Raw genomic sequence first — 17,256 nt, 5'->3', positions numbered from 1 at the left:
GCTGTCCAGTGTGATAGTTGCAAGCCTCATGTGGAGAGTGAGTGTCTGAAATGTGACCAGTGTGGTGAGGAACTGAACTTTTAATTGCAATTAATTTTTTAAGTTTATTTAAGGAATCTAAATACCCAGTGTGGGACTCGAACTCATAACCCTGAGATCAAGAGTCACATGTTCTTCCAACTGAGCCAGCCAGGCTCCCCTAATTGCATTTAATTTTTATTATCTTAAAGTGAAGTAGCCGCACATGGCTTGCAACTCTGTGTGACAATACAGAGACTCCAGGTTACCCATATTGGAATGTTTGAGTCACTTCACCCTCTTCATTGAAGCCAAAGCAGGACTGCTTTCCATGGCTGTCCCCAAGATTCTCTGGCTAACCCCCTTTCCCACCTAGCATCAGCCTCTCTAAAACATTTCCAAACCATCAGTTTGAAGAGGAAGCAAATAATTACCCTGCCTGGGCATTGGCCAGATCTGCACCCAGCCAGCCAGTGCTTGGCTTACAGTAGTGCTTATTTGATACCTCTCTAATGAGCTAGACTTAGACCTCTCCAAATTTGCAGACTTATTCCAGAGACAAAGATGGGATTTGTTCCTTGTGTGTGATACTGGGTGACAGATTTCATTCATAGGCATTAAGGTCAAGCTGTTACATTTCTTCCTTTACAAGAGAACAGTAGTTAAGAGTGTGGGTCCTAGAGTTAGGTTCTTGGATTAGGATCTGGCTTTTCCACTTTCTGATGGTGTGACCTCAGACAAGTTAATTAACCTCTTTGTGCCTCCCTTTCTACAACTATGAGGATTGAAATAGTACCTGCATCATAAGGTGACTGACCCAAGGAAATCCAAGAAGTGCCTTTGATCCACAGTAACTGGGTCACCTCCTATTATGATGAAGCACGTGATGATGACTTTTTTGTGTGTGTGTGTGATGATGACTTTGAGCACGGTAATGAAGATTTTCTGGAAAGGAAATGATTTGTAGTTGTGACTCTTACAAGTGCCCACAAGGGGGCAGCCTAAAATAATGCATATCCCTGGAACAGAGCAACTTGTTTTTGTAAAGCATCTGGGTAATGTGGCCAGTTCCCAATGTGCTTGGCCCTTTTCCTTGTTTTTTTCTTCTATTTGAAGAACACTTTTAGTGTTTCTCAGACTGTACCTCAGATACAGGGCTGGCTCATTAACATCTGAAGGGTGACATGGGCAATACAGAGTAAGGTTCAGGTCCTGCTGGGAGGGACGGGTTGATATGGGTGCTGACACAAGCAAGCATCTGTCCAGGGGTGCTGAGCTTCACTTTGTAACTTCTCACACAGAATAAATTCTTATTAATCAAATTCTTTTTTTAAGTTTTATTTATTTATTCATGAGAGACAGAGACAGAGAGACAGAGAGAGAGGCAGAGACACAGGGAGAGGGAGAAGCAGGCTCTATGCAGGGAACCTGATGTGGGACTCCATCCCAAGTCTCCAGGATCACACCCTGGGCTGAAGGCGACGCTAAACCACTGAGCCACTGAGGCTGCCCATTATTAATCAAATTCTTGATTGATGTAGACATTAGAGCCTGAAAGCATTTAGAAAAAAGAGAAACTTGGTTTTTCTCTCTCTTGTCTTATAGGCAAGACTACATGCTTGCCTTTGAGCATTGTGTGTTCACCTCAGGGGCACTGTTGAGGAGTGGTACCCCAAGCTGGGGTGACCCAAACGTAGATAAGCCACCCTTGCCTCAGTAGCCTCTCCATCCTCCCAGGGATACTGAATCAGAGAACTCTGTAACCAAGCAGAATGGAATTAGGGTTCTGCCAACTGTGAGGGAGAATAACATGATGGGGTCTGGGGCACTGTGAGATCCTAAAGGTAGGTGGGATTTAAATAGCTGTGGGGATGTGGGAGAAGGGTATTTTGAGCTGGAAGGTGTGTGGAAGAAAGAGGCAGTGCTGATGTCAAGTTGGTTGGGAAGAGAGTTTGGGATCAAACTGTGGGGAGTCAGCAATGATGAGCTTAGAAGTTGGGCCTTCAAATTCTTGATGATGTTCATGTTGTTGGTAGCATGATGATCAAGAGCTAACTAAAAACAAACATGAGTAATGGCATTTATAGTCCAGGTTGATTTTCTAGCACTTTAGTCTTGAGCTTTAATATACCTGATATATAATCCAGGCTGCAAAATCAGATGCCCATGGGGAGTTGTGACAATCCAGTGTTTATCACATTCATCTCTGTATTCCTGCTGCCTTTATTGAGTCCAAGCCTCTAGTCTCTCTCCTGGATAGTCACAGGAACTTCCCCAAAAGGGGTGTAGGTAATTGTGGCAGCAAGGCACACCATGAGGTCAGCATATGACACTACCAAAAAGAGGGCCTGGGCCTATGAAAGTGAGTCTGGTTGTATTAACACAGAAGCTGATTTCTCCAAGATGTTGTCCCTAAATATTACATAAGTAATGCTCATGAATGATTGATTGTGACTGAGTGTAGTAAATTATTTCTAATTCTAAAATGACCATGAATATCATTTGATCTTTGACTCAGAAAACCCTTTATGGTCCTGTAGAAGATGGGTAGAGATGTGGAGCTTCTGGGATGTTTCCTGGACATTTTGTGGGGGAGGAACTGCCATCTGTTCCTTTTATTTTTATAGATATTTACATGACAAACAGGAGTACATTTTATTTCTTCTTTTTGATTCTAAAATGCTAAGATTGACATTGGAGCAAATTTAGCAGAACCAAAATCAAACTTGAGTGTTTATATTTCTCAGTGTTTACCAAGGAACTTGTATGTGTCCCTCAGCATTTGGCTCCCTTCAGAAAGTAGAATGTTCACTATCTGTTTAATAATTGTGTCCACTTTTGTGCTTCTCTTCTCCCTTGGGATCCAGGCTTGGGGAGGCTTTATGGGCTTTTCTGCACAGTACCAAGCCTCCCTGGCACTTGCTGTATTTTCTGACCCCCTCCAGGGCCAATCCTGGGCACAGAGGACTAGGGAAAGACTGTGGTTCTCCAGGATTGGCATTGGGGCCACTACAGCACAGCTTGGTGGGTGAATGTGAAAGCTGTGGTTACTACCCCTCAGCTCTCAGGGCTTGGCCGTGTGTGTGTGTGTGTGTGTGTGTGTGTTAGGGAATAATGTATTGGGCCTCCGTGGATTAAGTGATGGTGATAGATGATGTATATGTGTGGCCAGACCCCCAGGGTGCAGGACCAACGGCCCCTGGCACTCAGCAGATAGGGACAGAGGGAAGAATTAATTCATCTTGTTTTTATTTTTTGTAGGCATGGATGGTTTTTTAAGATCTGATGAGAGACAGAGACTGGCTAAAGAAAGACGAGAAGAAAGAGAAAAATGTCTTGGTAAGTTGTGCCCTTTGGCTGTTTAGGTTCAAGGGAATAAAAATATGGTGGTGTATTTTCTGAAGATCCTTAGAAATTGATGGGTGAATGGGAAGAGAGGTAGAACAGTTGCTAGATGAACATGAGCACTAGAGAACGAATCCACTCTTCGGCTGGCATGTTCACAATTGTTATTTATTTCTCAGAACAGTTCATTTACTCAGTTAACAAACATTGAACCTCTGCTGTGTTCTAGACACTCTGCCAGAGACTGTGGGTAGGTGGTGAAGAACAAGAAACAGTCACTGCCCCCACCTCCTCAAGCATCTACTATGTGCACTCACTCAGGCTCTTTCCAGGGCATCTAGAAGGGCCATCCTTAGAACTGAGAAAATTAGCAGTTAAGACATTTTCTGTATTAGGACGGGAAACCTTGATGAGAAAGGGTGTCTTACCTCTTGCAAACTATAGACAGATAAGTCTGATGTGTTCCCACAGGGTACTGTGAGGTAGGTAAATAGTGAATTAAGACAAGTGAGCTTTCTGGTTCTTCTTGATTGCCTCCTGCTGGTTGGTTCACACATTCTTTTCCCAGGGAACCCTTCCCTGACCCTGCCAGATAGATAGTCCTTAGGAAAGGTCTTGAGGGGAATGTCATGAGTTTACAACCCTTGTATAGCTTAATGTCTTATGCATGGTACATACACAGTTAACATGGTTTTTAGTGGATGTCCCCTTAGAACTCATTTCTCAGCCTAGTGTATGGCTTGGCCACCATGACAGATCTGACTTGGTGATAGCAGCAGGAGCTGTGGCTCCCGTGTACAGGGGCAGTTACTGTGTACTTTCCACGCACAGCCTCATTTAATCTTCACCACACTGTGATTTTGCAGACGCAATGGTCCCCACTTCACAGAAGAGGTAACCAAGGCAGAGAGATGATGTAGTTAGCATGCCCAGAGTCCCCCAGCTAGTGGCAGAGATGCCAGAACCCTTCATCTCAAGCACTGTAGCCTAGAATCTCACCGGGTGCTTTTGTTTGTTTGTTTTTGTTTTTTGTCTCTTGCTGCTGCATTTTGGTTAATCCAAACAGTGTGGGGTGCTCTGGTAATGACACTTCTCTTCCACTTTCTTTCCCCCAGCTGCCCGGGAGCAGCAGATCCTGGAGAAACAGAAAAGAGCTAAGCTCCAGTATGAAAAGCAAATTGAGGAGCGATGGCGGAAACTGGAAGAACAGCGGCAGCGGGAGGACCAGAAGAGGGCTGCTGTGGAAGAGAAGAGGAAGCAGAAGCTCCGGGAGGAGGAGGTAAAGTCCCAGTACCTCTAAGCCATCACAGTGGCTCCCACAGGGCTTGGTGCTCAAGGGCATCCAAGTGTCCTGCCCAGCTCTGGGATACGGGAGAGATTTACTACTGAGCTTTCTCTCTGGTACCTCACCATGCCTTTTCTCAGCAGCAAGACAGCAAGCCCTGGAGTAGGGATGAAGAGATTTACCCATTCAACTCAAGTGTTAATTTGTTCTGTGACCTTGGATAAGCCATTTAGACTGTCTGGGTATTTGCTTGATTTGCTTATCTCTGAAGTGAGGCGCTGAATTTGGCAGTCTCCAAGGCTTCTTCCAGACCTAACCTTCTCTGACTTTGAGACTCAGAGAGGATGATGGATAGGGGCCTGGTAGTGTAGTCTGGGGGTTGTGCTGGGAACCTGTGCCTTTAGGGCAGACATGGGGCTAGGGGAAGGGATGTGAGGGCAGAGGGTAACTTGGTTCTCTTATTCACAGCAAACTGTCTGCCTTCAAATACAAAGATGCTAGTATATGTAAATTTTAATGCAGTTCCTTGCTTTAATCATCCTTTCTCTACAGTTACTTTTTAAAAGAGAAATGGATTGTTATTACCACTGCAGAGTCCTTTATTTTTCTTCTTCGTCTTCTTTTTTTTTTTTTTTGCAGAGTCCTTTATTACTAAACTTTGAAAATATATTTAGAAAGCATATTTGGGGAGTAGGTTTTCTTAACAAGTGTATTTTAAGGATGTAATCATAGCCTTGTATCAGGTGATCATTTTTTATTCATAAGCTATAATGACTCATCATTTAGTATGAACAGTACAGAGGTTAATCACCAGTTCTATAGGATTCAGAGACATTTATATAGGTTTGGTATATCTTTAAATCTGTTTGGTTTATGACTATATATCTTTTACCCCTTCCTCTTTTTTAAATGAAAAAAAAAACCCATGAACATGTACGCATGTATACACACACACACAATTAGACTCATCTTTGCCCACAAAGCACTCATTTAAATGATGATTTCTTTGTCCCTCTTGGCAAATGAAAGTCATTGCAAGGGTCTTAGCCCCACTTTACCATTGTTGGCTGTGGCCTGATGGCTGCATGGATTCGTCTGCTCCCTGTGCAAATCCAAGCTCTACTACTGGGCATTTGGTAGCCAGGAACAAGTCACCTAGCTCTTCATATCTCTATAACTCAGTCTCTTCTGCCCAAAACAGAGGTAATCACAGGAATTAAAGGAAGTGACTTTTGTGAAAGTACCCAGCAAAGCACCTTGCATATAGTGTTCAGAAATGTTACATTCCCTTCAGTGACTTTTTTCAGCTGAATCTTTACTGGTTGCACTTCAAGATAATTTTCTGTTTGCTTTGTGTGCTTCCTTTTACCCCTAACATGGATGATAATGGGGAATGGGGGATGCTGCCTGATTTTTGTCACTACACATACATGCTGAGCTTGCTTCCCTCTTTTCCCCAGACACAGCAGGGCAGGGCTGAGAGCCTGGTTGTGTAGCAACACAAGGAAACAGCAGCCTTCCTCTGCCACAGCTCCTACCTTCATGGCCCCTGGAGTCCCAGGTGGAGCTTAAGAACTTTCCACACGCAGGCCAGCCTGTTAACCACATCAGTGTCAGCAGACTGCTGATGCTTAGACCTGCTTGGCATTCTTGTGGGTGATCTTTAGAGAGGACAGGTAGGTCTACATTGCAGGGGCCCCTTTCCAAAGGAGAACCCTGCATTTACCCTCATGGTTCCCTGGAAATCTTTGGCAGGGCTGCCCTCTGCTTGGCACGTGGCTACATAGATTCTTCAGTCTTTTCTTGTTCTTGTCATGTTCTGTCTTTATTAACCAGAGAGAAATATCTGCAGGAATGGTTCATTCCATTGCAGCCCATTTTGCTTCTGTAACTTATTGGAAAGTATTTGGTTTGCCTGCCAAGTCCCAACTCTCTGGGGCTGATATTAGGAGTTCAGAAAAGACCTGTTGACTCCACACCTCCTTCCTAGCCCTGTCTTGGTTCCATGTCCTTAGAGTTGCCATGATGTTGCTCTTGGTAACTTCTCACATATGTGTGGGTGAGCCCCAGACTTGACCAGGGGCTTCCTGTCTGCCAGTACAGAAGTGGGCACCACAAACAGCTTGGTTTCCAAAGGTTTTGAGGACTAGGAGAGCTGGAGGCTGGTCAGGCCTGTCCTGGGGAAGGGGATAACCAGTGTCTACTTGAGATACTGACCTTGAGCTCATTATCTAGCTGAAGGCTACTTTCTCCACAAGGTAGGTTCTTCTAATTCTTACATGCCACACAGCTCTCAAGAATCAAGCTTTTAGAATAAACTTGTTACCTACGTGGGTTAGGGCTGACAACACAAGGTACTCCCCCATTCTCCACTTGGGGGAGTATAGTTTCCTGACTAGAGGTGCGTATTTGGTGAAGCGAGCTCCATGTTTCTCATGCTCAACAGATAACCAGGAAAGGCCTCTTTCAAAGAGTAACTTCATCTCATACTTCTCATACTCTTATTGCTTGATACCTAACAAAACCCACCAGTCTGAATGTAAAAAGAAGAAATTTCTGGGGCACCTGGGTGGCTCAGTGGTTGAGCATCTGCCTTTTGCTCAGGTCGTTATTTGGGGTCCTAGGATCAAGTCCTGCATCGGGCTCCCTGCAGGGAGCCTGCTTCTCCTTCTGCCTGTGTCTCTACCTCTGTCTCTTTGTCTCTCATGAATAAATTTTTAAAAAAGAAGAAATTTCTAAACTCCCCTAAACAAAAATTTCACTGAGCTGAGAGCTAGCTGGTCTCAGAGGGCATTGGCTGGCATGGGGCCATGGGGCCTATGTGGCCTCTGGCCAGATATAAACATCTGTATGTAAAGAGAAAAACCTTCTGCAGACCCCTTCTACGAACCCCTGGGGGCTTGTCCCCACATTGTTTTCCCCAGAACACATGTAGTAAGAGCAGTGGAAAAGGCACAGCCAGCTCTCCACTTCTGCCAGAGATGGCTCTCTGGTTCATCAACAGTACCTGAGCTGTGCCCTTCCGGAGGGCTTTTATATTCATCAGCCAGCTCCATAAGTCATCTTGGTTATTCTCCTCTGATTTCATCTAGGCAGATCTAGAGCCAGAGCTAAAGGGTCCATAGGTGAGATCCCCTCATTCCTTCCTTCCACTAAGCAATTCCCAATAGAGGACATTCTAAGGACAAGAATCTGCCTTGCTTTTCCCCATCCTCTATTGATCATCTGATGATACTCAGGAGAACTAGAATTTGGCAGGAATTTCTGTATGCAGTATGCAGCTCTAATATTTATTAATACTGTTCTTCTGGTGTGATTGAACTTTCTTGCGTGCTCTTTTATGCTCACCCTTTCCTCTAACCAGTGGTTCTCATAGTGAGTTCCATGGCCAGCAGCATCCACATCACCTGGGAACTTTTCAGAAATGCAAATTCTTAGCAGGTATCACCTTAGACCTGTAGAATCAGAAACTCTGCACGTGGGGCCCAGCAATTGGTGTTTAACAAGCCCTCCAGGGGATTCTGATGCAGACTCCCCTAAGTTTGAGAATCACTGCTTTAAATAACTGTCCTGTTAATAATTTCCCTTTTCAAATTTGAACTCAGTATTGGTTAAGGACTTACTTACTATGCTAGTCATCGTCTCATAGACCTGAGTGATTTGGTAATGCAGGTAAATGTAATCCCAATTTTTTAAAAGATTTTGTTTATTTGAGAGAGAGAGAGTGAGTGAGTTTTGTTTTTAAGGTAAGCAAACAGTCCATAAGTAGGTCTGGTGTTGGGTGAGCATTCCCTTATAATTACACTCCTATATAGCTGTTCAGTAAGTTTGGCTGGCAGGTCTTGATGTTATTTGTTGTTATTGGTCCCCTGGTAAATGAAGGACTGTCTTATGAGGTCCTTTGGCATATAGGAAATCTCCCATAACTCACTCAATACTAAATTCACTCTGAGGTAAAAGGTTTCAACACTTAAATTAGGTCATTGGTTAAATACTTTATGTTAAATCCATATAATGAAATACTTTTCAGCCTCAGCCTCAGTCTCAAGCAACTGTACTTCAGGTATCAAATAGTCAAAAAGCTCTAGTCCCTCCAAACTGCCAACTTTTCTTGGGTAGGCCCCAGGGGTTGGCTCTCAGAATTTAGTGGGCCAGGGTCATGAAGACAGGACTCTGCTAGGAAATGCACACTCATGATTATAGTCTCAGCCGAAAACTAGAGCAAATAAAAATCTGAGATTTACAGGAGAAAAAAAAAATCCCCTTTCTACTCAGAGGTCCCTGGAGAGGCCATCTCTTAGCAAAGTGCTATTCAGAGAAAAAAAATATGCAGAGGAAGCCGAGATGTGGATAATGCTCATCCCATCCCTCTGGTATAGACAAAACGGATAGATCCAGATACCTCTTAAGTGACCTTTCTGTGTTTCTAGTAAGTGAAATAAAGGAACCTTTCCCTGATTCTTAAGTTATGGCCATGCAGTTGGTGCTGCCCTAAATTAATTTTTCTTGCTTTTTATTCAAGCCATGAGAAAATAGTTATCTTATTGTTTTGGAGTTGGGCTAGGATGAGCCCATTTACTAGAGCATCTCAAGGTTGATATGAAGGCAAAAGGGCATCAGTATATACCTGTTTACCTTGCTTCAGGCCTTGTCCAGTGGAGGTAGAAAGAAGATGTGGTATTTGCAGTGTCATTGGGGTGGTGGGGAATACAAAATTAGAATAGCTTCACTCCAGTGCCAAGGAAATATTTGCCAGCATTCAGACCCAACTTTATAAAAATAACACTTTGATTAACATAGGAGAGTGCTTTTAATAAATGCTCTGGTAAGGGAGAAGCCTAGTTGTTGTTTTTTTTTCCTCTTCTGGCTAAAAACTATTTAGTTCTTCCTCCCCCCCCCCATCTAACTCCTTGAGAATGCATAGATGCTTTATTTTATGGCTAGGAGGTTCCCTACTCTTGTCTCTTTTAAGTTTTGAAATATGCAGCATTATCCCCTGAATACTGTATAAGAGAAAATTATTACGATGGAGAAAACAATTGATTCCCTTTTAAGAATTTCTAAGATGAAAATGAGTCTTGGTAAAATAGATCTCAAAGCCAGGTATCACCCCAAAAAGCTATGCTTAAGGCTATAAAAAATCAAATTATATTTTTATTAAAATATTTTCAAACCAGAATGCTTTATGCTTTTCTACTAGAGAAAATGCCCTTGGTTCCAAAGCACAATTCCAGTTCTACTCAATGGGGCAAAAACGAGACTTGAGACAGGTCTGAAGGGGTTAATGCTTGTCTGGCATTATTCTTAAATCAAGGCCTGGCTGCTGCAGCAGCCTGTCCCCTGGGGCTGAGAGAGCCAGCACTAGCTGCATTGTTTACTCTCCACCCACTAAGATCTGCTAGTGTGGTGGGGAGAGCACGTGTGCTTGGGTTTTGGATGCTGAGCACTGAGAGCCCCATTTGGTGACTCACCCTGAGCACTGAAGCACAGCAGCACAGTAGCACAGTGGGGCTGGGTGGTTATGTTGCTCTCCCTTGCGTAAATTGGGCAGGAGCGGCTGGAGGCGATGATGCGCCGGTCCCTGGAGCGCACACAGCAACTGGAGCTGAAGAAGAAGTGCTCATGGGGAGCTTCGCTGGCCACTGGGCCTGGAGGTCGTGATGGTGAGTGAAGGGCTGTCCCTGCATTGCAGGGCCCCGGTGGGAGATCATGAGGCAGGCAGGAGATAATGGGCACAGGCTGGTGCCACTGGATCGGGGGGATGCTTTGTAATCATCTGCAGGTACCTTTTTCAGATGTGATGCCAAGCTTCCTGCGTATGCATTTCTCAAGAAGGGAATCTCTGGGTTCTTTTTGCTAGCAAACAGCAGTTGATAGAATAACTGGGCTTTAAGGTAAAGCATAAGAAAAGCAAAGAAAATGAATGCTTCATTCGGGGAATATAAAAAATAGTGAAAGGGAATAAAGGGGAAAGGAGAGAAAATGAGTGGGAAATATTAGTAAGGGTGACAGAACATGAGAGACACCTAACTCTGGGAAATGAGCAAGGGGTGGTGGAGGGGAGGTGGGTGGGGGAGATGGGGTGACTGAGTGATAGGCACTGACAGGGGCACTTGACAGGATGAGCACTGGGTGTTATGCTATATGTTGGCAAATCGAACTCCAAAAAATATATATACACAAAAAAAAGAAAGAAAGAAAAAGAAAATGAATGCAGAGCCTGGTTAACCAGATGCACCTGACAAGCCTGGCGATAATCTGATTTCAGGGAAGGTCAGATAGCAGTAGACTAAGTCCCTGCTGCACCATGGCCCTGCAGGGCTGAGCAGCGGTTACCCTCCAAAAGGGGCTGGGGGTTTTCCTTCCTCATTATTCATTTTTGTTGCTCTTTCAATTTTGTTTCAAGGTGACTTATTTCATTTTTTGGTTCATACTCATCTTTAAATTTTCAAGTGTTTAATGTGTGGACTGTTAATAGTCTCTGGGTGTCCTTTCTCTTCAGCGTCTTCTGTGATCTTGTCATTATGTTACACAGGAGCTGTATACTAGCTCTGAGAACAGATGGGTTCTATTTGTAGTACAGTTGTTTGACTTTGCTGTATTGTGCTTTTAACCTTTTGTCAGTACTTTATTTTTTTCTTATTGAGGAGTCAATAACCCATTTCAGTTTTTCTAATTTCCTAGTTAGAAACTAGTCAACCAGGAATTGGGACTTTTTTCTTTTACCTCTCTTTGCTCTGATTTTTTGCTGTGTAGGTGAATCAGAAAATACCCCACCCCCTCCTCTAGGTTTAGCAGCCAGCACCCTCCCTCCGGACCCAGGGACCACTGCCACCGCTGCCGAGTCCACCAACGGTATATCTGAGCTTCACCGTGCCATAGCGTTTTGTGATTACTGTTCTGATCATTCCCCTCCATCACTGTGTCTGTCTCGAGCACTTTTACAGTTGATTTCTTAGACTGACCCCTTAGAACTTTTTTTCTAGAAATGTGAATGACATCCTCATATTTCTTTGTTCCTCTGTCATCATGGAGCTGTGCATGCCTTACATACACCGTAGTGCCCTGGAGACATTTCATCCTTAGCTCACTAACTTCTGTCTTGAAAATATTGTCAGTGTTTGATTTTTGTGCATTTAGATCTTTAACATTCTCATTAATTAATTGGTTTTAGGCATTATGTAGTAGGGTGTTTGAGTCACTTCTGATTACCAAAACCTGTGCTCTATAGAGTTTTAGATGTTAATGTGATGGATTCCTGGAAGAAGTGTTTGAGATGGAGTGGTAGGGAGTTTATCGGTACTAACACTGGGAATGCAAACAAGGAGATAAGTTTGCTTTGTTCTTGATTTCATCTCTCTAATAGGTTCTTTGTTTTTGGATACAGGCCTGCAAAATTCTTAGGGTCTAGAACAAGAGCGGAATTAGTAAAACTTTTCTCTCATTTAATGAAGACTTTAGAAATTCAGTCCATCTTTGGCTAGCAAAGAAAACACAAAATATAAAAGGGATGCAGTATTTACCAGCAGTACAGATAAAATTACAGCAGTAGGAATAAATAACCTTGGTTTCCAGCATTCTTTTGACAAATACCCTTATTGTGTTGCTGAGTAGCAGAGAATTTATTCCATGGGCCAAATTAACTGTAGTGTGGCACTGGTCTTCCTCTAAAAGAGATGGGGGCAGTAGGTAGAGTTGATAATTACCCCTTGAGAATCTCACCCGGGGCTTGGGGACAGAATGAGGCAACCACAGTACTTAACTCGGGCATACAGTTTAAGGGAGCACCTTATCAAGACGAAATAATATTTGAATAGATCACAGTTAATGCAGAAAAATCCATGGTGAACAAAATATCAAATTTCTAAAGACAAGTACCATACTGAGCCAGCCATATTGGAGATCGGGCAGAAGGGTGGAATGTGTACCCCTTTACACATAGTCTTATGGAATTTCTACTGGTTATTTTTTTTTTCATTAAAGTAGTTGAAAAATGCTGAAAAATTGGTAGATATATTAAAACTCACTTTTTAAATTTAAATATTTTATTTATACCAAAATAGAATTTATTATAATTACACTTCAGCTTAAGATAATCTTTTTAAAAGATTTTATTTATTTATTCATGAGAGACACACAGAGAGAGAGAGAGGCAGAGACACAGGCAGAGGGAGAAGCAGGGTCCATGCAAGGAGCCTGATGTGGGACTCGATCCCAGGACTCCAGGATCGTGCCCTGGGCCGAAGGCAGGCGCTAAACCGCTGAGCCACCTAGGCGTCCCAGCTTAAGATAATTAAAATTTATTTAAGATTGTCACTTGAAGGATAACTGGGTGGCTCAGTGGTTGGGCATCTGCCTTCGCCTCAGAGCGTGATCCTGGAGACCCAGGATCAAATCCCACATCAGGCTCCCTGCATGGAGTCTGCTTCTCCCTCTGCCTCTCTCTCTCTCTCTCTCTCTGTGTGTGTGTGTCTCTCAGGAATAAATTTTAAAAAAAAAGATTGTCACTTGATCACGACACATTGTAAAAGATGGCAGTTTTCTTATTTGGAAACAAGATGAGAGGAATACATTTTGAACATATTAGTGATGAGTTTGCTTCCTTTAAAGCCAAGGATACACATCTTTCCTTTTGCCTCAGGCTTTGATATGGCTTGACAGGGCATTATTAGCACCTCTTCATTTGCTATAATGGTTTAATTTAGAAAGCAGTCTAAAATAATGCCTGGAAATTAGGAATACCAAACGCAGGACCACATGTTAAAATCCTAACCATAAACAGTCACAGCATTAGAAAAGTGCTATTGTGATCCCATCTCTGGAGAGGAGGAAGAAACCAATTGCTAAAGATTGTTTTGCTTTAAATACAGTGACTTGCATTCCATTATTATTTCTTTCTCCACCCTGAGCTTGTAGATAACCTTAAGAAAAAGTCTGCTTTCAGCTCACACAGTCTCAGACCATTGAACATTTTCCAGTGGTGATTTGTCTCTGGGTCCAGATTGGTTTTGTTTTTGTGAAGTCTGAATATGCTTAAGATTGTTGGATGCAGGAAATGATTTGCTGGCAGAATTAGCATGGCTTTAGTTGAACAGTTGAGTGAGGTTGACTATTTGAAATTGAAGAGAAGATCTTGCTTCAGACTGATGGGTGCCTTGGCCTGTGCATTTCCAGATAGGCGAAGTACATAGCTGGATGATGGAAGCCGTGTGCTGTGCCACAGCTGTTTAGGAGGCGTGTGGATGAGGACAGGAAGAACACTTGGGGCTATGTGTTTCTCAGTCTACAGTGGTATGAATACCAATGTCTTTAATGCATTTCTCTGCAGCATGTGACAAACTTTCAACATCAACCATGAATTTGCCAAAGCAGACGGAGCCTCCCATGAGTAAGCGCCTGTCTTCATCCACCGTGGCAATATCCTATTCCCCAGACCGAGGCAAGTGAACGTGTAGACCTGGTCTCTGTGGTTTTCTTCTTTCTAGTGTGAGTGTCTTAACATCGGTCTTTGTGAGAGCCCCTCTTGAGCCTTCTGCAAGTACCTCCATTATTTGAATTCAGCTTTGTGGTCTGAATGTGGGAGCCCCAGGGCCTTGCTTAATGGGACTTTGGAAAGTGACATCGCTCTTTAGAGCCAGGTCATTGTTGAATAGGTACAGGAATTTATGATATTCTTTCAGTCTGAAAGGGATTATTGGATTTTCCACAGTGCATGTAGGAGTTATCGTGCCCTAGAATTAATTGACCAATGGGCACATGGGACTGTTAAAAAAATAACAGCCTGGTTATTGATGTGATCTAGTTGATCAGCCAGAAACAGCAGAATTGATCATGCAGATATATGTGGAAAACTTAGATGTATGAAAAAAATGGGACTCTGCTGTTGTCTGTGGTTTGTAGGCCTGCCCACTTCTGTTTTGAAAACAGAAGTTCAGAGCTAATATGAAGCCTTTAAAAGGAGAATAGGATGGGTGGCCTGTTCCGGCACTCATTTTGAGGTGGAAAGTGATATGGACATGTGCCGGTTCCAGAAACTGAATATTTAAAACTGGTTGTGTTCCAACAGAGGCTCAGATAAGTCACTAAACATATGAATTTATACCTTTCAGAGTATGTAGGTTAAGGAAGAGAGGGAAGCTCTCTATGCATTAAATGCATATTTTAAAACATCTTTGGAGAAATGCCAGGTGCCAGTAGAGTACTTAACAGGCTAGGCATTACCAAGGGGCAAGCAGGAGAGTGTTCGTGACTTTGAAGAGGCCAGTATGCCTTGCTGATTGTTTTTCACTGGCCATTGACCTTGCACCTCCAGCACAGAGGCCTGTCGTGTGTCAGAGACCCCATAAGTGTCAGTGTTGCTGATCTCTGATGGAGTTCATCATTGAACTGAACGCTGGAAACCTTGAATTAATTGAGAGCTGAATGAGAAAACATCTACTTGCTTTTAATTCTGTATAGCTTTTCCATAGTGAGTGTATTCCGTGTGTTTTCATTAATTTACATGGTTACAAATTGAGGTTAAATTCATATTTGCATTGATTACTATGTAAAGATATCAGTATGTTATTGCATATTGTTGGCAACTGAATTATCTGCTTGTGGATTATAAATTGAAAAAATATAATTCCCAAACCATTTACTGGCTAATGGGTACCCAAGAAATTCAAAGTAATGGAAAAGTTAATCCGTTACCACATAATACATTCCGAAGCCATCAAAATGACATTTTAGTCACTGAATTTTAGATTATGATTACTGTTACTTCCATTAAAGCCGATAATTAGTTGGCTATTTTTGTTTTTGTGGTTCTTATTTAATTTTTGCCCTTATGTACATAGAAAAAGTATGAACAGATGCATATTTATACGATCACAAAATCAGTGTATAATGAAATGTTTTTTAACAGAAGACCCTAAAGTGTTTCATAGGAGTAATCTTTTTACAATGGTAGATCTACTTGGTGAGTAAATGGTTTCTTGAGTCCATATTACATCTTGGGAGATGGGCTAATTCTCTTTAAGTGATACAGGTAATATTGTGATACTATAATAGCATATTCAGTGAATTCTGGCACCCCAAAAGAATTAACGTGTTCTCCCAAACCCCAAAGGACACATCATTTGTTTTATTTTACTATGACGAACTCCAAATCCATCCTTTGCTAAAATATTTTTATTTTCCACATTCATTCTGCCACCCAAAAGTTAATTTGCATCATAAGCTGTGTTTGTTTTAAATATTTTATTTTGTTTTAATTTTGCTTTTTAAATTTTTCATTTGATTCCATCCCTCAGCTCATCGTACACACCTTAGTCCCATGGAAACCTTTCTTGTTATGCGACTGTTGACACCCACACAGGCTTCTTTAGCCAGAAGCAGAAGTGTACTCATGCTCTCTGAGCAGGCCAGTGACTCAGGTAAAAGAGGCCAAGTTGGTGACGCCAAGGAAAATGCCCAAAGTGGTATTGGTTGACCTACAGGTTATTCCTGAATTTTTGTATTTTGTTTCCCATTTGCTGACTTTGAGAAATGTCTTCAATGGTTAATAACATTTTCTGCCTACCAGTGTTTTGCTGTTACTATGTTTGTTTTTTTCTTTTCAGTGTCACAGAGGTAAGTAAATTATTTTATGATTGAGGGCATGTGGATTAGGAAAAAAAAAATCTATTTCATGAGCTATGGAGGTTAGTAGACTTTCTTAAAGAGATGATTTGGCAAAGTAGCCTGTAAACCACAGTCTCTGGAGTCCTATAACCGGATTTGACACTTGCTAGCTCTTACCACTTTGGGTAAATTAATTAACCTCTCTAAGCCTCAGTTTCCTTTTTTAAAAAAGATTTTATTTATTCATGAGAGACACACAGAAAGAGAGAGGCAGAGACACAGGCAGAGGGAGAAGCAGGCTCCAAACAGGAAGCCCAATGTGGGACTTGATCCTGGGTCTCCAGGATCACACCCTGGGCTGCAGGCGGCACTAAACCGCTGAGCCACCGAGGCTGCCCCTCAGTTTCCTTTTTTGAAAAGACTTGTTTACTTTAGAGAGACAGAGGACGTGCACAAGTGTAAGCACACTCATGGGGAGTTGAGGTGGGTAGAGGGAGAGAGAGAATCTTGAGCAAGCTCCCCACTGAGTGTGGAGCATGACATAAGGCTTGATCCCATGACTCTGAGATCATGGCCTCAGCCAAAATCAAGAGTTGGACACTTAATCAACTGAGCCACCCAGGCATTCCAAGCCTCAATTTCCTTATCTATAAAATTGAAATACTTTAAATTGTCATGAGGATTAAATGAAAAAAAAAGGATTAAATGAGATAAGACAATGATTGACACAGTAAGAGCTCAATAAATGTCTAGAGCCTTGCTGCTCAAGGGGTGGCCCAAAGACCATCAACATTGGTATCGCCTGGGAGATTATTAGGAAGACATACTCTCAGGCCCCAGAAGACCTGCACAGTGAAGTCTGAGAAACTCTAGGACACACTGTCAAAGCTTTCTCTTGACTAAATCGGATCAAATTGTCATAGCAAGATTAATGAGGGCTGACATTCTCTGTTTGCAGATTAGCAACATTGTATCCACAATAAGGCAGGGTTAGTCTTAATTCC

The 17,256-nt window shown here is 42.5% G+C and overlaps 1 protein-coding gene across 10 annotated transcripts in view; it reads left to right on the top strand.

Annotated features, from left to right (window-relative positions):
- Positions 1–17,256, top strand: part of MAP7D2 (MAP7 domain containing 2) — a 103,588-nt gene that overhangs the window by 47,660 nt on the left and 38,672 nt on the right. For 4 of the 10 annotated variants that reach the window (XM_041740022.1, XM_041740021.1, XM_041740027.1 and 1 more), the window contains exons 2-7: positions 3,280–3,357; positions 4,479–4,642; positions 10,200–10,311; positions 11,405–11,503; positions 13,977–14,087; positions 15,943–16,065. In XM_041740022.1, coding sequence (XP_041595956.1) covers positions 3,280–3,357; positions 4,479–4,642; positions 10,200–10,311; positions 11,405–11,503; positions 13,977–14,087; positions 15,943–16,065 — 687 coding nt within the window. The remainder of the gene's footprint in view (positions 1–3,279; positions 3,358–4,478; positions 4,643–10,199; positions 10,312–11,404; positions 11,504–13,976; positions 14,088–15,942; positions 16,066–17,256) is intronic. The other 6 variants (XM_041740028.1, XM_041740026.1, XM_041740030.1 and 3 more) reach the window with 4 other exon arrangements.

The sequence above is a fragment of the Vulpes lagopus genome, chromosome X (assembly GCF_018345385.1).
Source record: "Vulpes lagopus strain Blue_001 chromosome X, ASM1834538v1, whole genome shotgun sequence".
Taxonomy (NCBI): domain Eukaryota; kingdom Metazoa; phylum Chordata; class Mammalia; order Carnivora; family Canidae; genus Vulpes; species Vulpes lagopus.
This window is presented reverse-complemented; position numbering and strand designations above follow the sequence as displayed.